Source organism: Phocoena sinus, chromosome 7 (assembly GCF_008692025.1).
Source record: "Phocoena sinus isolate mPhoSin1 chromosome 7, mPhoSin1.pri, whole genome shotgun sequence".
NCBI classification, from domain to species: Eukaryota; Metazoa; Chordata; class Mammalia; order Artiodactyla; family Phocoenidae; genus Phocoena; species Phocoena sinus.
The window spans coordinates 109485646-109507212 of record NC_045769.1 but is presented as its reverse complement, the minus strand read 5'-3'; the positions used below and the strand labels follow the sequence as shown (position 1 = coordinate 109507212).

At 36.1% G+C, this 21567-nt stretch overlaps 1 protein-coding gene across 1 annotated transcript in view; it reads left to right on the top strand.

Annotated features, from left to right (window-relative positions):
* MAP3K2 (mitogen-activated protein kinase kinase kinase 2) overlaps window positions 1-21567 on the top strand; it is a 96485-nt gene that overhangs the window by 44825 nt on the left and 30093 nt on the right. Inside the window, exons 2-7 of the mRNA XM_032637069.1 lie at window positions 8373-8441; window positions 12634-12752; window positions 13426-13466; window positions 14967-15066; window positions 20369-20482; window positions 20655-20742. Of these exons, the coding sequence (XP_032492960.1) occupies window positions 8435-8441; window positions 12634-12752; window positions 13426-13466; window positions 14967-15066; window positions 20369-20482; window positions 20655-20742 (469 nt within the window). The 5' untranslated portion in view covers window positions 8373-8434. The remainder of the gene's footprint in view (window positions 1-8372; window positions 8442-12633; window positions 12753-13425; window positions 13467-14966; window positions 15067-20368; window positions 20483-20654; window positions 20743-21567) is intronic.

The window sequence follows — 21567 nt, the reverse complement described above, 5'->3', positions numbered from 1 at the left end:
TTGCTTCTTATCCAGTCTGGATTCCTTTGATTTCATTTTCTTGCCTCATATTCTGACTAGGACCTCCAGTACAATATTAAATATGAGTGGCAAGACTGGACATCCTTGCTTGTCCCTGGTCTTAGGGGGCACATGTGCAGTTTTTCATCATTAAGTATGATGTTAGCTGTGGGTTTTTCATGGATCACCTTTATCAGCTGGAGGAAATTTCCTTTCCTTCCTAGTCTTTTGAGTAGGCAGTTGGATCTTGGCACTTGCGTTTTCTTTGACTGTTGAGATGATCATGTATCTTTCTTTTATTCTATCAGTGTGGTTTATTACATTGATTTTTGTATGCTGAACCTACCTTGCTTTTGTGGGATATATCCTACATGTTCATGGTATAGAGTCTCCTTTTTTTTTTTTTTTTTTTTGCGGTACGCGGGCCTCTCACTGTTGTGGCCTCTCCCGTTGTGGAGCATAGGCTCCAGACGCGCAGGCTCAGCAGCCATGGCTCACAGGCCTAGCCGTTACGCAGCATGTGGGATCTTCCCGGACCCGGGCACGAACACATGTCCCCTGCATCGGCAGGCGGACTCTCAACCACTGCACCTCCAGGGAAGCCCTAGAGTCCCCTTTTTTAACGTTCTGGATTGGGTTTGCTAGCATTTTGTTGAGGATTTATCTATATTCACAAAGTTATCAATCTGTAGTTTTCTCTTGTAACGTGTTTGTCTGGTTTGGTTATCAGAGTAATACTAGGTTCAGTTTTGTTTTTTTTTTTAATAATTGGTGGTAATTCTTTCTTAAATGTTTGAAGCCATCTATCTGGCTTAGGACTTCTTATTTGTGAAAAGTTTTTAAATTTCTAATTCAATCTCTTTATTTCATCCAGGTGATCTAATCCATTGATATACAGTTCTTCATAGTATTCCCTTATCCTTTTTATTTCTGTAAGGTTGGTAGTAATTCTCCTTTAACTCCTGAGTTTAGATATTTGTATCTTCCCTCTTTTTTTCCTTGGTTAATCTAGCTAAAATTTTGTCAATTTTATTGATCTTTTCAAAGAACCATTGTTTCATTGATTCAAAAAATTTCTATTGTGTTTTAATTTTTTTGGCTTGTTTCCACTTCTAATCCTTATTGTTTCTTTCCTTCTACTTGCTTTGGGTTTAACATGCTCATCCTTTTTTGGTGTTTTAAGGTAGAAGTTTAGTTTATTGATTTGAGATCTTTTTTTTTTAAATATAAACACTAACTGTTACAAATTTCTCTCTCTCTCTCTCTCTCTCTCTCTCTCTCTCTCTCTCTCTCTCTCTCCTTTTTTTGGAGGGGGCCATGCTGCATGGCTTGCAAGATCTTAGTTCCCCCACCAGGGATTGAACCCAGTCTACGGCAGTGAAAGTGCTTAGTCCTAACCACTGGACTGCCAGGGAGTTCCCAACAGTTATAAATTTATCTTTAAGTTGTACTTTAGGTGTATCCAATAATTTTCAGTATGTTTTGTTTTTATTTTCATTCTTCTCAAAGCATTTTCTAATTTTCCATGTGACTTCTTTTTTGTTCCATTGGTTCTTTAGGAATGTGTTACGTAATTTTCACATATTTGTAAATTCCCCAAATTTCTTTCTATTATCAGTTTCTCATTTCATTGCATTGTTGTCAGGGAACATACATCATATTTCTTAAATCTATTTATACTTGCTGAGATAAGTTTTATTGCCTAACAAGTGGTCTGTCCTGGAAAATGTTGCACATGTATTTGAGAAAAATGTGTATTTTTCTGTTTTGGGGTTCAGTGTTCTAGATATAGTGCTCTATATCTATATAGCATTATTTTATCTGTATAGCATATTATAGCATTATTTAAGTCTTCACTTTTTCATTGATTTTCTGTTTACTTGTTTTATCCAGTATTGAAAATGAGGCATTGAAATCTCTGTTATATTTGAATTGTTTATTTCAAGTCTATCTTTTTTTTTCCCATGCATTTTGAGAGTCTGTTGTTAGGTGCATACATGTTCATAATTACTATATCTTGTTGATAAGTTGGCAGTTTTTTCACTATAAATGTTCTACTTTGCCACTAATAATGATTTTGTAATATATTCTTTTTTATATTTAATAATTATTTATTATTTACAGTTATAGGAAACAAATTTTAAACAAATTTGCATACATGTTTTGTTGCTCTGATATATGAGACTGATCAATAAAAGACTGTCGAGCATAAAAATATCAATGTATAACATCAGGATAAAATTCTGTGGGGGAAGTGAAATGGAAATATAATTTCAAGGAGTGAAAGGAATGATGTAAAATGTCTGATTGTTAAAGAGCTTGTCTTGTACTTTTAAAATGGATGATGGTGGCTCTCACATCATAATGATGCTTTCTTTTTTTTCCCAACATCTTTATTGGAATATAATTGCTCTACAATGGTGTATTAGCTTCTGCTGTATAACAAAGTGAATCAGCCATACATATACACATACCACATATCCCCTTCCTCTTGTGTCTCCCTCCCACCGTCCCTATCCCACCTCTCTAGGTGGTGACAAAGCACCAAGCTGATCTCACTGCAGCTGCTTGCCACCAGCCATCCATTCTACATTTGGTAGTGTATGTATGTCCATGCCACTCTCTCACCTTGTCCCAGCTCACCCCTCCCCATCCCTGTGTCCTCAAGTCTACTCTCCACATCTGCGTCTTTATTCCTGTTCTGCCTGTAGGTTCTTCAGAACCATTTTTTTTTTAAGATTCCATATATATGTGTTAGCATACAGTATTTGTTTTTCCCTTTCTGACTTACTCGGTATGACAGACTCTAGGTCCATCTAACTCACTACAAATAACTCAATTTCGTTTCTTTTTATGGCTGAGTAATATTCCACTGTATATATGTGCCATATCTTCTTTATCCATTCATCTGTCGATGGACCCTTAGGTTGCTTCCATGTCCTGGCTATTGTAAATAGTGCTGCAGTGAATACTGTGGTACATGACTCTTTTTGAACTATGGTTTTCTCAGGGTATATGCCCAGTAGTGGGATTACTGGGTCGTATGGTAGTTCTATTTTTAGTTTTTTAAGGAACCTCCATACTATTCTCCATAGTGGCTGTATCAATTTACATTCCCACCAACAGTGCAAGAGGGTTCCCTTTTCTCCACACCCTCTCCAGTATTTATTGTCTGTAGACTTTTTTTTTTTAGTTTATTTTTGGCTGTGTTGGGTGTTCGTTTCTGTGTGAGGGCTTTCTGTAGTCGCGGCAAGCGGGGGCCACTCTTCTTCACAATCTGTGGGCCTCTCACTATCGCGGCCTCTCTTGTTGCGGAGCACAGGCTCCAGACGTGCAGGCTCAGTAGTTATTGCTCAGGGCCCAGTTGCTCCGTGGCATGTGGGATCTTCCCAGACCAGGGCTCTACCCCATGTCCCCTGCATTGGCAGGCAGATTCTCAACCACTGTGCCACCAGGGAAGCCCCGTTTGTAGACTTTTTTTTTTTTTTTTTGTGGTACGCGGGCCTCTCGCTGTCGTGGCCTCTCCCGTTGCGGAGCACAGGCTCCAGACGCGCAGGCTCAGCAGCCATGGCTCACAGGCCCAGCTGCTCCGCGGCATGTGGGATCTTCCCGGACCGGGGCACGAACCCGTGTCCCCTGCATCGGCAGGCGGACTCTCAACCACTGCGCCACCAGGGAAGCCCTGTAGACTTTTTGATGATGGCCATTCTGATTGGTGTGAGGTGAAACCTCATTGTAGTTCTGACTTGCATTTCTCTAATGATTAGTGATGTTGAGCATTCTTTCATGTATTTGTTGGCAATCTGTATATCTTCTTTGGAGAAATGTCTATTTAGGTCTTCTGCCCATTTTTGGATTGTTGTTCTTTTTTTTGATATTGAGCTGCATGAGCTGCTTGTATATTTTGGAGATTGATCCTTTGTCAGTTGCTTCATTTGCAAATATTTTCTCCCATTCTGAGGGTTGTCTTTTCATCTTGTTTATGGTTTCCTTTGCTGTGCAAAAGTTTTCAAGTTTCATTAGGTCCCATTTGTTTATTTTTGTTTTTATTTCCCTTTCTCTAGGAGGTGGGTCAAAAAGAATCTCGCTGTGATTTATGTCATAGAGTGTTCTTCCTATGTTTTCCTCTAAGAGTTTTATAGTGTCTGGCCTTACATTTAGGTCTTTAATCCATTTTGAGTTTATTTTTGTGTATGGTGTTAGGGAGTGTTCTAATTTCATTCTTTTACATGTAGCTGTCCAGTTTTCCCAGCACCACTTATTGAAGAGGCTGTCTTTTCTCCATTGTATATTCTTGCCTCCTTTATCAAAGATAAGGTGACCATATGTGTGTGGGTTTATCTCTGGGCTTTCTATCCTGTTCCATTGATCTATATTTCTGTTTTTGTGCCAGTACCATACTGTCTTGATTACTGTAGCTTTGTAGTATAGTCTGAAGTCAGGGAACCTGATTCCTCCAGCTCTGTTTTTCTTTCTCAGGATTGCTTTTGCTATTCAGGGTCTTTTGTGTTTCCATACAAATTGTGCAATTTTTTGTTCTAGTTCTGTGAAAAATGCCATTGATAGTTTGATAGGGATTGCACTGAATGTATAGATTGTTTTGAGAGGTATAGTCATTTTCACAATGTTGATTCTTCCAATCCAAGAACATGGTATATCTCTCCACCTGTTTTTTATCATCTTTAATTTCTTTTATCATTGTCTTACAGTTTTCTGCATACAGGTCTTTTGTCTCCTTAGGTAGGTTTATTCCTAGGTATTTTATTCTTTTTGTTGCAATGGTAAGTGGGAGTGTTTCCTTAATTTCTCTTTCAGATTTTTCGTCATTAGTGTATAGGAATGCCAGAGATTTCTGTGCATTAATTTTGTATCCTGCTACTTTACCAAATTCATTGATTAGCTCTAGTAGTTTTCTGGTAGCATCTTTAGGATTCCTTATGTATAGTATCATGTCATCTGCAAACAGTGACAGTTTTACTTCTTTTTCGATTTGGATTCCTTTTATTTCTTTTTCTCTCTGATTGCTGTGGCTAAAATTTCCAAGACTATGTTGAATAATAGTGGTGAGAGTGGGCAACCTTGTCTTGTTCCTGATCTTAGAGGAAATGGTTTCAGATTTTCACCCTTGAGAACAATATCGGCTGTGGGTTTGTCATATATGGCCTTTTTTATGTTGAGGTAAGTTTTCTCTATGCCTACTTTCTGGAGGGTTTTTATCATAAATGGGTGTTGAATTTTGTCAAAAGCTTTTTCTGTATCTATTTTGATGATCATATGGTTTTTCTCCTTCAGTTTGCTAATATGGCGTATCACATTGATTGATTTGCGTATATTGAAGAATCCTTGCCTTCCTGGGATAAACCCTACTTAATCAGGGTGTGTGATCCTTTTAATGTGCTGTTGGATTGTGTTTGCTAGTATTCTGTTGAGGATTTTTGCATCTATATTTATCAGTCATATTGGCCTGTAGTTTCCTTTCTTTGTGACATCTCTGTCTGGTTTTGGTATCAGGGTGATGGTGGCTCTGTAGAATGAGGTTGGGAGTGTTCCTTCCTCTGCCAAATTTTCAAAGAGTTTGAGAAAGACAGGTGTTAGCTCTTCTCTAAATGTTTGATAGAATTTGCCTGTGAAGCCATTTGGTCCTGGGCTTTTGTTTGTTGGAAGATTTTTAGTCACAGTTTCATATTCAGTGCTCGTGTATAATATATTCTGTTTTGTCTGCTATTAGTATAGCTAGGTCTCCTTTGGCTACTGTTTGCATGGTATATCTTTTTACAGTCTTTAACTTTCAGCCTGTTTTGTGCCTGAATCTGTAATGTGTCTGATGTAGACAGCATATAGTTAGATCTTGTTTTTTAACCTAGTCTGCTAATCTCTGCCTTTTAACTGGTTTGTTCATTCCTCTTATATTTAATATAATTACACATAAGGTAAGATTACATCTGCCATTTTATTTTTGTGTTCTTTGTGTTTTGTATCTTATTTGTTGTTCCTCATTCCTCCATTACTGCCTTCTTTGGGTTAAATAGATATTTTGTTGTGTGCTATTTTAATTCTCTCATTTCTTTTGCCATTTAAAAAAATGTATTCTTCAGTCATTGACCTGGGGATTAAAATTAACATCTCAACTTAAAACAATGTAGTTTGAGTTAATGCCACTTAACTTGAGTGGCATACAAAACTTTCCTTTTAACTCCATCCCTCCTCTTTCCTTTGTACTATACAAAGGGAAATTTGTGTATATTGTTGTACAAATTATATCTATATATTGTACACCCAACAACACGCTTATAATTATTGCTTTATGCAGTTTCTTTAAACTTGTCTATTAATTTCCTTCTGCTGTTTGTAGAAAAGAGTTCACATAGCCTCACTGCTTATCTTTGGAATGAATTGCTTATCATTGGCTGGCATCTGAGAACTTGGATTTCAGGAGAGTTCCCAGCTGCCTAACTGATAAGAATGGCTTATTGTGCCTAAGCTGCTTATACAAACAGTATAGTTTATGCTGAACACTGGCTTTTCATCTAGGAATCTGGAATATTTTTATGTGTCTAGTTAGTCTGACATTTAGGCTTTCTCAGGGTCAGTTTCTGTTGATTGCTTTTTCTCTGTGTATGGACTAATATCTTTGTATGTCTCATTTTTTTCTTGAAAACTGGACATTTAAAATATTATAATGGGCCACGTCTGGAAATCAGATTCTTCTCCCTCCCCAGTGGTTTTTTGTTTGTTTGTTTGTTTGTTTTTTGGCTGTGCCACACAGCATGCCAGATCTTAGTTCCCTGACCAGGGATTAAACCTATGTCCCCTGCATTGGGAACATGGAGTCTTAACCACTGGACCACCAGGGATGTCCCCTCCCCAGTGTTTTTTGTTTATTCTTCTTATTTGTTTGTTTAGTGACATTTCAGAACTCACTTTTTAAAGTCTGTATTCTTTGTCATATATGGTCACTGAAGACTGCTCTTAGTTGAGCTGTCATCTAATGATTAGACAGAGATTTCCTTAGATACTTGGAACAGATAAGTCTCGAAGTCTGTTTTGAGTGGTTTTCTGTGTGTGTTGGGGCTGGCCTTTAACCTTCTCCCAGGCATTTACAACTCCACCTTATCCTTTACTTACTGCTACACAGAGCCTCAGAGTTAGCCAGAGGTGAAAGCCTTTCTTGAGTAAAGCAACAGCCTTGGGCATTTGTGTACCTTCTAGAGTCCCAGGAGTCTGTTGGAGCTTTTCAGAGTTCCCTGTTGACATCTCATTTCTCAGCTTTTCTAAAAAATTTTTTTCTTAACCTATTGTTTGCCCAACTATTTTCCCCTTCCTCAGACAGTTGACATATGTTGTCCCTGATTGATTTCAGCAAACACTCCAAGTTCTTTGCAATGGAAAAGCTTTGAGTCAGGTTAAATAAAGGCAGCCTTTCAAATGGGGTCTATCAGCCAACCATTAGATAGGTCAAATAATGACAGTTTTTTTGGAATCAGACTTTGAAGGCATTCCAGTTCCATTCTGCCCTTTCCAGTTGCTGCCAGGCTGCTCATTTTCATGGTGACTGTGGGCTGTTGGTTTAGATTGCTACTTTGGAGCTGGGAATAAGGGGCAGGAAGATAGGAATAGGGAAGGTCAGAATGCCACAAGCTTCTCTCTTTTTACTGTGACTCCTAAATGCTGTCCAGATTGCTGCAAACTTTTGGAATTTTTGTTGATTGTGATAATATTTTCTTTTATGGAGATTTGTAGGCCTTTACTATTTTGTTGATGGCTCTAAATATGACATTTGCACTCAGTCTTTATATCTGCCATTGCCCTGTGGGAACTTCAGTTTTGTTTTTTTGATACTTATTTATTTAGTTTTGGCTGCATCGGGTCTTAGTTGCGGTGCGCGAGCTTCTCTGTAGTTGTGATGCGTGGGCTCCAGAGCACGTGGGCTCAGTAGTTGTGGCATGCCAGCTTAGTTGCCCCGCTGCATGTGGCATCCTAGTTCCCCTACCAGGGATTAAACCCGCGTCCCCTGCATTGGAAGGTGGATTCTTATCCACTGGATCAACAGGGAAGTACCGGAACTTGAGTTTATTAGATTATCTCTTAAGTTTTTTGACTCTCAAAAATCATTTTGTTTTGTTTTGCTTTAGCTTAGATAGATAGGAACCTGAAAAGTACTTAGGTAAATTTAATTTAAAATAATAATAATTTTCATTTCCTTCTCAATAATTGAATATCTGGAAAAAAGAAGGCACTTCTCCCCAGCAAAATGTGTAAAGTATTAATATTGTACATTCACATTAGTGTTATTTATACTGACTTTTTTCTTTTTGTGGCTACCTCTTCTCTTTCTTCGTCTTATTAACGTGTTCATCTTTTTATGTTCTTAGGCAATAGAGAATGCTGATGAGAGAACCATTTCCCTAATTTTCAAATAGTCAAGCTGGTTGCCATGATGGGTGAGTTCCAACTAAAAGCATTTCTCATCTATAATTAAAGGATAAAATGGGAGGGACAACTTTTTCTCTGTGTGTATGATAAGTTTTTATGAAGAAATTTTATGATTAAGTAGATTTATGTAATATTTTACATTTATTTACTTAATAGATTTTCAATTAAAGCACTTTTTGTGTTGACTTCTACAGTTTTGGGATAACCAGTTTATGCAGGACATAGTATGGACATTCAAAATAAACTGTTAAGATGGATCGTGATTTTCTTAGAACCTGATGGCCAGAGAGAATACTTGGTAAAGAAACCTGACTTTTAAAGATTGAATAAATGCTGAAGAATGAATTGTTGTAATTACTCAACAGTGTAATAATATAGATAGGCTAAAGAAAATAGCTGCATAAAAATAATAAATCATGAAACTTTATAAAATAATAGAGCAGTAAATCATTGGTGCTTGAAGAGGATATGTTTTACAACTCTTGTGAATTTCCTATGGTGTCATAATGTTAATGGAAAGAGAGGCTAAAGTATGGGAATGGATTGTGGGTGTTCAGTTTCTATATCATTTTGTTTTCTTCTTTACTCTCTTTTCTTTCTTTTCTTCTCTTTTCTCCTTGGGGTTGAGCATTCCAGTGTGAGGCAGGGATTGGACAGTGAAACGCTAGAAAGAAATGGAGCAACTGGTCTGTCCTATCTTAAATGGGGAAAAATGGACTGGGTAGTTGGAAGCTAAGGTTTTAAACTTAGACCAGTATCTTATAACGGTATCTTAATGCTGACATGTATTTGCCAATGTTTGTGTTTGTCACACTTTTCCTACCACTTGCTTAACAAATGTATCAATATTGGTCACTCTGATTTCCCTGGTTGGTGCAGTGGTTAAGAATCTGTCTGCTGGGGCTTCCCTGGTGGCGCAGTGGTTAAGAATCCACCTGCCAATGCAGGGGACGTGGGTTCAAGCCCTGGGCCGGGAAGATCCCACATGCTGCAGAGCAACTAAGCCAGTGTGCCACAACTACTGAGCCTGTGAGCCACAACTCCTGAAGACCATGTGTTCTAGGCCCAGTGCTCTGCAACAAGAGAAGCCACTGCAATGAGAAGTCTGTGCACCACAACGAAGAGTAGCCCCCGCTCGCTGCAACTAGAGAAAGCCTGTGTGCAGCAACAAAGATGAAACGCAGCCAAAAATAAATAAATTAATTTAAAAAAATATATTAGTCACTTGTATATGTATATACATGGCATTTAGGCCAAGGAACTTTAATTTGTCTGTGTTCTTTAGTGGGAGGGCTAGCACACTTTCAGTGTGTCTACTCGTGGTAAGTGTGTAAAATAAACCTCCACCTTCCTACTTTCTAAATTTCTCTTCTACAGTCTCTTTTATTTATTTATTTATTTTTTTAAATTTTTGGCTGCGTTGGGTCTTCATTGCTGCACGCAGGCTTTCTCTAGTTGCAGCAAGTGGGGGCTACTCTTCGTTGTGGTGCGCAGGCTTCTCATTGTGGTGGCTTCTCTTGTGGAGCATGGGCTCTAGGCACGTGGGCTCAGTAGTTGTGACTCGCTGGCTCTAGAGCGCAGGCTCAGTAGTTGTGGCACGTGGGCTTAGTTGCTCCACAGCATGTGGGATCTTCCCAGACCAGGGCTCAAACCCGTGTCCCCTGCATTGGCAGGCAGATTCTTAACCACTGTGCCACCAGGGAAGCCCTACTTTCTCCTTTTTTAACCATGAGTGCAGTGCCATCATGTAGTCCAAATTCTCCACTTTTGTCACCTTCGCCTCCAATTCCAAATTGGATATCCTTTTACTGAATTCATACCAACTTTTCATTTTTGTTGCTCTCACTTGCAGTCTGAACTTTATATTAAATTTGAATTATACCATACTTCTCAAATGATACTTATAGTATGCAAAGAACAGTCATTGCTTAAAAACATGTACAAAGCTAGTCACAAGAAACTGTGAATATTTAAAAGTGTGTCACAGATATTTGAATTTTTGATTGAAGATTTTCTCCTGTAGTTTTAAAGTAAAATAAGAATATAAGCTATCAAATTAAACATTGCTGATAAATTTTTTATTTGAAATTATTTCCCAAGTATTTTCCGGTTTTCTGCTCAACTCACTGTCCTTTTAACGTTTGTCAGAAATACACTGCTTCTCCTGTGTGACTGTTGGTCAGGCTCTGGGATCCTTCAAGCATCCTCTCTGCCATTTGGATCAACTCGTGATCCTATGACGTTTATAACCTGTCTAATTTTCCTAGTACCTGTAACCACCATAGAGATTCTTAATAGAGTAAAACAGTCTAGGAATAGTTAGAACAGTGCTTGTAGTGTATGTTCACCACTTTGTTCGATCCTTTGGGAATTTGTTAGCTTACATCTTATCAAAAGTAAGTTACCTACTGGGTACTAATTTACCATCTGATTCTCCTTCATTCCAGAAAAAGAAGGAATTCAATTAAGTAACCCTTCAGTTGTATGGTATCTCCCTGAGAAGTTACTTTTATTCAAATGGCTCTCTTTACTTTTTTACATGTACTGTAGAAAACGGTATTCATTTTTTTAAACAAGGAAGTTAGTATATGTAAATGTGATAAGAGATTTAAGCCAAAGCCTTCCCAGGCATTTATTTATTTTGGTGTTATAATATTAAACATGTAATGTTAAACATTAAATATTGTGAAAATGCCTAAATTCAAGTGTTTAATGAAGAAAATAAAACATAGATATGTGTAAGAGTTTTCCTTTCCCCAGTATAGAATTAAGGGTCTTACTTTTCTTAAGAAGGTTACATCAGATAATTTTATTCCAGTTCAGATCATTTTCAACTTATTCTTTTTCTAAGGGAGGATTTATTTTTATCAATAAATGACATAATCTGGCTTGGACCCATATACAATACACCTGTTGTTATTACATTATACCCATCTGGCTCAGTTACTGTTTGGCTAAGCTAATATTATGTAGAAATTTTATTTTACAAAGAATACTTTGTGAAGGATTAAAATTTTCTCCAGACCTGGAATTTATTAACAAAACCTTTGGAGCCATTATTTTAATTTTAATATGCAAGTTTTTTTTACTGTAGAACAGAATATATTGAGTGTTATAAAAAATTAACATGTTAGAGAAGTCAGCTATTTGTGTGTTTGAAAGACTGATGAAGCCATTGACTTGCCACATTCTTTTTAATGATCTCCCTTTACAGGATAAAGCATGTTTTAACTACTGCTCTGGAACTTAAATTACTCTTCACGAAAATGGTTACATTTTAAAATGTAAGCTGTAAAGTCCCTCAGTTCCTTTATTTACCAATTGGTGATTATCATTAGTAGAGTTGATTTACTAGTGAAAATCAATTAAATTGTCTCTGAAGTTTTCCAGAGATCATATAGTTGACATTACTAGGAGGCTCATGCTTATAGTCTTAGAAATCTCTGATGTGTTTGGAAGAGAGTAAAAGTTCATGGTTCATGATCCTTTCATTCAGTTTTATGGATTCATTACTTTTTTCTTGCATTGATACCTTTTAAGTTGTTAGTGGCTGAGACCATTAAATAGTTTGTCTGTTAAATGTAGTCTTGTTGAACCTTATGGTGAAGAAGTTAAAAAAAAAAACACTTCCAAGTATCAGTATAGGTCTTCATCCACTGATAAAGCATTTCTTTGTTTCTGACATGAAGTATTGATGAAAGAGAAAAACTCTAAAAGGCATTCCATACTTTGAACATAAATGTTAAATAATGATGGTATTTATAGAAAGTTGTTTATTTTTTCCCCACTTGTTTTAATTAAGATTTTAGATGTCTTGTTGATGTTTTGTTTAGGTGTCGTAGAAAAGAATTTGTCATAACAGGGCTGTTTTGACTCATGTGCTAGGATGTTACATCATTAGAAGCATCAGAATGACTTTACTTGCCTTATAAATGTCTCGTGTGAACACCTATGCGAGTAAGATGCAAGTGCTTGAGTCTAGTGCAGTTTTAATGTTACTTGTCTTCAGTTTTTAAATAACTAAATTTTTATTTCACCAAAATAGCAGGAATGTAGGCATTGAAAATGTTCTAGATGCATTTTTTGCATTAAATTAATGTATTTTTACATTAAATTTTACTATAGATTTTTGTATTGGTGTCTATGATAAATACATATTGAAATTACAATTCTGTGTATATGTTATTTTAAAAATACCAGATGATCAGCAAGCTTTGAACTCAATCATGCAAGATTTGGCTGTTCTTCATAAGGCCAGTCGACCAGCATTATCTTTACAGGAAACCAGAAAAGCAAAATCCTTATCACCAAAAAAGCAGGTATTTGTCTCAATAATATTTTAATAAATATATATTGTTATTCTATGAATTACTTTCTTTGAATATCCTAATTGTATACAGGGTTTGTTTAAAGTGATTAGCTTTCACACTTTCGAATCAAGTATTTTGTTATTTGCATACATTTTTCCGTAGGGTGTCTGTTTTGTTTTGTTTTTTTAAATGGTAGTTTCATTTAATGTGGTAACTTCTCTCTAGAGTTGATATTTCATCCAATTCTTAAGGCATGTAACACGAGCAATAGTTTTTATTTAAAATAGTCTATTATTCTGTATATTTACAGATGAAGATCATTTTGATTCTTTTTTAATTAATTTTTATTGGAGTATCATATTAAATTTGTTTGGGATGTCTAACATAAAAAAGTGGAAATATAGTATTCTATATTGCCCTCTAACAGAATTAACAAATGTCGCAGACCCATGATGCCATCACTAATAGATCTTGGTGCTCTTTCCCTTTGAGCCCAGATTCAGCAACCTAATTCTCAGCTCAGCTCTTTGGTAGACACTATCGATTGATTGGAGTTGACACTGAAAATGAAACCTCCTTCCCCCTCTGCTCTATTTTAAATGAGTGACTAAGAAAAAAAAAGTGATTTAGAAATTCTGGAAATTTTATCTGATCTCTGAAATGATTTATTATTTCGTTACAGAATGATGTCCGAGTCAAATTTGAACACAGAGGAGAAAAAAGGTGAGGAAGGAAACATTATATGTCGGTTTATTGATATAATCAAATGCTTGTCCTAGTTAAGACCATTAGAGGTTGTTTTTAGATTTTAATGAAGGTTCATGGCTTACAAATTGAGAATGGAATAGTCCTTGGTAACTGTAATGTGTACTTGGACTTAAGATAGAACCTGTCAAAATTCAGGCTAAACATCAGAAATGATTAATGTTTTTACTTTGCAGTACTAGGAAATAAATAAGGTCATTGCATAATGCAGTTTTAAATATTACTATTTTTTAAAATTTTTACTCAGTGGAAATTAAATGTATTTCTCCTTATTATAATTGTATCGTCCCTTCAGATACTTTAGGTGTGTGGTCTTAAATTCACAATTTTGATTATTCTCAAGAGACTTTAATCATATGACCTGTATTTAATTAATAACATTGAGGAAAGTGAGTTGGAATGGTGACTACAAATTACTTAGCGGAGGTGGAAGCCTAGCCTTCAACTGGGTATCTGTATCTCAGTGGAATGGTGGAAGTCATAGTAGTGGTGGTTGACAACAGAATTGCTAAACAAGACCTAATAGGAGTTAGAGAAGATGGGATTTTATTTCTATTATTAGTGTCTCATTAAATTAATTTAATGAAAGATCTATCCATTTTAAGAAATTTTAGAAGGCTCATAAATCATACAAACTGAAGATGTAAAAATGATTTACACAGAGATGTTTAAAAAAAAGAGGGGGGGGACATACTAGATATACCATACATGTATTGTCCAATCTACTTTTTTCCTATTTACAATTCTTTATGGATATTTTCTCAGTTTTTTTTTTATTCATTGAGCACTATGTATTGAGTACTTACCATATGCTAGGCTATGAAGGGAATAAAGTAAGTGAAATAGACATGATCCCTCCTGTTACAAAACCTACGGTCTAGTAGAGTAGTCTCCAAGCTTAGGTTCATGGTCCCCAGGGGCAACACAAGTCAATCCTTTGTGAAATACGAAGAAAATTCTAAAATTAAAAAATTTTAACTCTTTAAAGATATTTATCTGGGGGAGATGTGCTTACACGATATATATATGTGCTCAGAAATGTTGAGTTGATAAGGGTATAGGAATCAAAATTTGGATCCCTGGAGAACAGCTTTATTCTTTTTAACAGTTTTGATGCATTTCATCGTATGGATGTCACATAATTAATCACTTTCCTCAATGAACATTTTACATTGCTCTTTTATGTTCATATAACACTTGCAGCACAAATTATAAAGTGCAGAACATTTAGAGAATTTCCTTTTTATAATTTTTATTAAGATAGAACAAACTTCAGAGTTCTTGAACTTTGTGTTGAAATATTGGTGCACTTGATCAAAAATGCGCCATTGTAGTGTTTAAGTGAATGTTTACATTTTAACTTAATTTTATATTTCTCTGTCCAAGCGATAACTGTTGCAAGTAAGTTATTTAACTATGCCTAAGAAAATAAAATATATAAAAATTCTGTCTATATAGAATCCTTCAGTTTCCCAGACCAGTTAAACTGGAAGATCTGAGGTCTAAAGCTAAAATTGCCTTTGGACAGTCTATGGACCTACATTATACCAATAATGAGGTAAACATGTACAGTTTAACTTTCAATAGTTCTTGTTTTGGAAAGCAGTGTGTTTATTTAAGAGATTGTTTTAGGATGGTTGTGCTTTTATTTGGGGCTTGATTAAGGATATGGTATTTTAGAGAGGAATAAGATAACAGAAGTAAATTTTAACTTATTAAAATGAGTTTTTTCATTGTGGAGGATACTGAAAGGTGCTGCTGTGCAAATAATTGAGAATCTGTTAAAGGAGGAACTGTATGTATTATTTAGAGGTTTGCTGCTTATTTGTGTTTTATTTTTACTCTTTGTTCTTTATTGATGAACTCTTTTCTTTTCATACTGTATACTTGTCTACAGAGTCAACAGAGCTTTGGTAGTTGGACAGTTTAGTTAAAGCTTAAAGGACTACTTTCATGTTTGTAAGGACGTGATTAGATCATCATGTTTATGTTGGGGGTCAGTACGTGTAATCTTAAGGGCTCACTGTGGCATTCAGGAGCTCTGTGTTCTGGGGAACCCCTTTTGAACCTTCTGTAAAATGTGGATTGCAAATCTCTGAGATTTCTTTCAAGTCCTGTGATCTCAGATCAAGATCTTGAGATTTAAAAAATTTTAGGGACAGTTTAGTTAATTGGTTAATTTGTTATTGTTCCCTGTCGAAAAATACTGTTGAATTTGCCAGGCATGATGGCTATGATTTATGAATTACAGCCCCTCATGGAGTTTATAGACTTGTGGTAGAAGCAGACAGTTAATAATTGATTTGTTTAAATATGTGAAGTTCTTCGAAGGAAATGCATAAAGTGTTATGATAAAGGATAAAGGCAAGGGCAGTAGGTGTCCTATTTAGGTAGTACTAAGGAAGAGCTGAATGAGGTCGTAATATTTAATTGTTGAGATTTGAAGTATGAAAAGCCAACCCTGCAAAGAGTTTGAGGGGAACAACATTCCTGACAGAGAGAGCAGCTTGAGAGCAGAGCACACAGAGATCCTAAGATGGAAAAGACTTGTGTGTCAGGAGTAGAAAAAGTGTCAGTGGGAATGGAGTGACAGTGGAAAGGTCAGTAAAAATTAATTTGAGAAAATGTGAAAGTACTTTGCAAATGTTAAAGCATTGTGCTAATAAAAATATTTGAAATATTAGGTTTTCAAATGAATTATTGTTATTTTAAAGCAAAAGAACATGCTAATGTAGCTTGTCTAAAGAAACCACTTATGCTGAAAGTGGAAAATATTTTGATAAAGTAAAAATCCATATCCAAATAATATTTCTGAACAAAGTGATGAGTATTATACTGTGGTAATACCTTAAAATGTTATTTTTCAAATACTTTTTTGGGTTTTCAGTTAGCCATGAACACCTCTTGTTGCCTGGCCCTATCATGATACTTATTTCTGTTTGTGTTGGCCTGATTTCCATCTGCCAGCCCCTGAGACTGAGGGCTTTTCAGAGGTATGGCTGTAGGGTGTAAGCTGAAGTACATATGGCAGTGGGGAATTGGGATTGGCGATATGAGGCTGAAGGATGTGGTGGGAGGTGGGGATGGATGGGCCTCACTTACCCACGGTGGTAACTAGCTGGATAGGATACCCTTTATGGGGCTCCTTCTCTTCCCTGTCTTCCCCATTCCCCGATCAGTGTGTCCTAGTATCTTTTATAAACATACTTGAATCTTTATCTCATGTTATGATTCTAAGGAACCCAGTTATATCTTTGTTTTGGTTTTGTTTGGTCTAAAATTGTATCATGGAAAACTTTCAAATGCCAAGATACATTGACTACAATATTGTCTTGATCTGTGAGCTTAGTAGTTCTGTCAAAAAAAATGAAGTTAGTTTGACATGATTTGTTCATAGTGTACCTGTCTGAGCTCCTAAAATTGCTGTTTCCTTTCTGAGTTCTCCCAATTTGTTTATAGGCATACCTTGGAGATACTGCAGGTTCAGTTCCAGACCACTACAATAAAGTGACTATTGCAATACAACTAGTCACATGAATTGTTTGGTTTCCCAGTGCATATAAAAGTTATGCTTACATTATAATATAGTCTCGTAAATGTGCAATAGCATTATGTCTAAAAAAAAATCTTACCTAATGATACTTTTATTGCTAAAAAATTCTAACCATCATCTTAGCCTTCAGCAAACTGTAATCTTTTTGTAATAGTAACATCAAAGATCACTGATCATAGATCACCATAACAATTATAATAATAATGAAAAAGTTTGAAATATTTGGAAGAATTACCAAAATGTGACACAGAAACATAAGGGGAGTAAATGCTGTTGGAGAAATGGTGCCAGTAGACTTGCGGCAGGGGTGCCACAGACCTTCAATTTGTAAAAAACACGGTATCTGAAGTGCAGTAAGGTGAAGCACACTAAAACAAGGGGTGCCTGCATATAATTTTTTCTAGGGTTTTCTTGAGGATTGACATCAAGCTAATTGATCTGTAGTTTTAGGAACCCTCTCCCATTGTCTAAAAATTGGAAAATGTCTCCATTTCAGTTTCTTTTTCTCATGCTTTCTAAAGGATTTCTGAGAGTGGTTTTGCCATTATGCTGGGTGGTCTCTTGGTAGAAATGTGGTGGAGGAGGCATTGGGGTAACATTACATTGTTTAAAATTGTCTTGCAACTCTTGAGTTTCTGTGAGAATCTGTGATTCTGTAAGTTAACCATGTCCTGATTCACATCATGACAAGCCCAGGGCATGTCCTTGGACATTGGGGGCACTAGGGAAAGACTTAACAAGGTGTATTAGTTTCGTGGACTTGTAGACAAGCTAAAAACTCATTTAGACTTCTTGTTTTTCCAGTTCCATAAATATTTTTTTCTCGTGTGATATAAAATCCTCTGTTCTAAAAGACTATAAACTTCTGGTTTGCCAGAATTGAAACAAGCAAATTTAAGCTGGGATTGGTTGGATCTGTGAGTTAGGCTACTCTTTATCTAATAAAGTGTCGGGTTTGTGTGTATTGTCACAGGAGATAAATGCAGGCAAAAGTAAGTGGGTTTTCTAAGACCTTTTCCATTTCAGATAGGTAGAGGAGGACAAGCCTTTTTATGGGCAGTTTTCATGTTTCACTATGTAAAGTTAGGAAGATAATTAACTTATTTCAAACTTAGGTTCTATTTAACGGGGTTTTGGACTTAATTTTTAGTTTCCTTTCCAGAAATGATTTTTATTAACATACAACTGGATTTATCAGTAATAAGCCAGAGGCAAATAGATTTCATGAATGAGGCCAAAATGAATTCACCAAGCAGGGAAATATTGGGTGACTTATTTAGTATAATTTAGGTAGGGTGGGACTTGTTCGTGACTTTTAGTCCTTGTTTTAAAATTTGTAATAAGTGATCTCAGCACATATGAGGGATTACATCAGCGATATAGACAGTAGTCCAGGCTGCCACTCCAGGTACTCCAGAATGTCCAGATTTCACTTTCATAAGCTAAAGAAGAGCGGAATCATTTATGGTCATACTTTGTTACTGTGATTTAAATTAGTGTCTTTTCCTTCCAAAGCAGCAGTATCTTGGAGAAGTAAACAATCCAATTATAAATAATGTGTAGTTAAAGTAAACATTCAGGTTTTCCCCTAAATGAAAGGTTGGCAGAACAATCCTCTTCATTGCTTTAAAATGTTCTCTAGTGCTTAAAATATAATTTACAAACTATTAAAGATGGGAACAAGGTGTACCAATATGGTTCATGATTGATAGGAAAATGAAAGGAATTTAATTAAGTAGATCAGACTTGTTCTATGATACCAAACAGTTAATATTCTTTTTTTTTATTAGAAAAAAATTCTCACAGAGAAAAAAAGGCCTGATAGTAGCTAAATTGTGACAGTATAAAACTAGCTATATGAACAGAAATTGGGAATATAATTTCAAGTACAGAGTAAGTAAATGTAAGCAGATTGTATGATGTAATTCACATTAGTTCTGCTTTGTATTTGTGTCTGGCAGCCTTTCTTAAAACAAGGAATAGTTTTCATAAAGAAATCTATAGAGAATGAATGCACACCATGTCAGCTAGTGGGTTTGGGTGCAGATGAAGCTTTTACCCTATGATATTTATTAAACAATATTTACCAAGTATTTGGTTTTTGATGTGCTCTGTGTTCATTGCTGGCTTAGGGGGGGAGTCCTTACCCGCAAGGTATTTGTACTGTAGAGGACCCTTAACTAACTAGGCCTTTACGTTTGATTGGCTTATATACTGTGTTAGTTGGTGCTGGCTCACAAGTATGGAATATGTTCACTTGTTTTTATTCTGTCCTTTCAATGAAACGGAATGTACTTTGAAGATTATTGACAAAGTCATCTTAAGCTACTAAGTTTACTTTTTTTTTTTTTTTTTTTTGTGGTACGCGGGCCTCTCACCGCTGCGGCCTCTTCCGTTGCGGGGCACAGGCTCCGGACGCGCAGGCCCAGCGGCCATGGCTCACGGGCCCAGCCGCTCCGCGGCACGTGGGATCCTCCCGGACCGGGGCACGAACCTGCGTCCCCTGCATCGGCAGGCGGACGCTCAACCACTACGCCACCAGGGAAGCCCCTAAGTTTACATGTTTAAAAAAAGAAGTATTTTGTTTAGTAGTATGAATCATGCTTTTTCCTCACAGGCTGTTCAGGTGCTTTTGTCCCTTATAACATCTGATCCATGAGAGGACTAATGAAAGCAAATTTCAACGTTCAGGGGTTACTGTAGGATGGCTCACCCATTTAGCTTACTTGTTTTAGACTGTAGTGGTCAAGTCAGAGATAAGCGTGCCAGGTAGGCTGTAGATTGCAGGTACATTACTGGTGGCACCCCTCCACGGCATCCGTCACTGATGCTCATTGTATTTTGTATGTTGGTAAGCATACCAGGTGAGGACGAGAATCTGTGGTTGCTATAAAAAAAGTAAAACTTTCATCAATGCAGATAAAAGAGAGTAATTTTATTTTACATAGTTTTTGTGTATGTTCCTTAATGCTGTTTTGAGGTGAAGATATTATAACTTAAGTTTAATAATAGTATGGAACTATCCTATAAAACTGATCTTTAATCTTTAAATGTGTTTTCTAGAAGAATTTAATGTTCAGTAAAGGAAAAAAATTTATTAATCCATATTCATTTTATGATTTTAGTGATGGTAGGATGGGAAGAGCAAAACAATCTAGATAACATGTATTCATTCAGAATTTCATTATACTGACAAATCGAAGAGCAAGGTATTTTGAGATTTATAATTCCATAGTAATGGAGATGCTCCTGGGAGGACTTGACCTGGTGAGATGGCTACAGAATTCCTATGTTCCCTTTTGTTTAGTTGGTGATTCCATTAACCACCCAAGATGACTTGGACAAAGCTGTGGAACTGCTGGATCGTAGTATTCATATGAAGAGCCTCAAAATATTACTTGTAATAAATGGAAGTACACAGGTATGAATTGGGATTTTGTTTTTTCAGTGAGGATTATAGGATTTATGCTTGTAAAAGTCAATAAATGAAACGTAGTTACCTAGAATTCCTGGGTTATATTTGGTAGGGGAAAGGATTCTGATTAAAGCCCTAAAGGGGAAGAATAGTATGAATCTGCTTTTTTTCTTCGTAGGCTACTAATTTAGAGCCATTGCCATCACTAGAAGATTTGGATAACACAGTATTTGGAGCAGAGAGGAAAAAAAGACTTTCTATAGTAGGTAAGAAAGCTAGCGTCGAAATCATGAAATGGGTGATTTCTTGGTTTCATCTCCATCCTTTAAGGTAGGGCAACACCTAAACATAATCCTGATAAATAGCAGCCTATCTCTGTACTCTTTGTAATTTAGTTCAGTTAACTATGTTCTGGTATCTGATGTCCCTTGAAAAGTTAATGTCAAGTATTACACGATTAGCAGTCTCCAGTTTAAATATTTCCTTTCTTAAGATACCCAGGGTATTTTGATGTTTAACAAGTTAAAAGGAAACCTCAAGAGCGTTTTAATTGTACAAATAAGCTGAAGGGAAAAAAATTAAAAGAAGTAATTCTAACACATTAAAATTAATGGATGGACTAAGTTCATAAACCTTTCTCTAAGTTTTAGTTATTGCCAAGAATGCTACCAAAATAAAGATTGCTAAGAATTTCCAGATTATGTTTTATAATTACTTTATTAGTCATTAAAAATACACTTATATTTACATTTATGGTAAAAAGAAAAATGGATCCTGTGTGCTTTTTTTTTTTTTTTCTTTAAGGAGGCCTATTAGAGAGGCATAGGCTGGGCAGAGGTGCTCTGAACTCCCTAGTTCTGTGCATCTTCTTCAATTTGTATAAAACATTGATAATCTACATTTTTATATGATAAAAACATTTCATTGCTTGAAAATGGGTATTAAAGATAGCATGAAAACATATGTGAGGGATGGATTTAAAGGGGGAAGTAGGAGACATAAAACAGATGAATAGGGAGGAAGCAGGAAGGGAATCTAAGACTGGTGATAGAAGAGGATTGTTAGTAATGAAAGAAAAGATTAAATTAGCA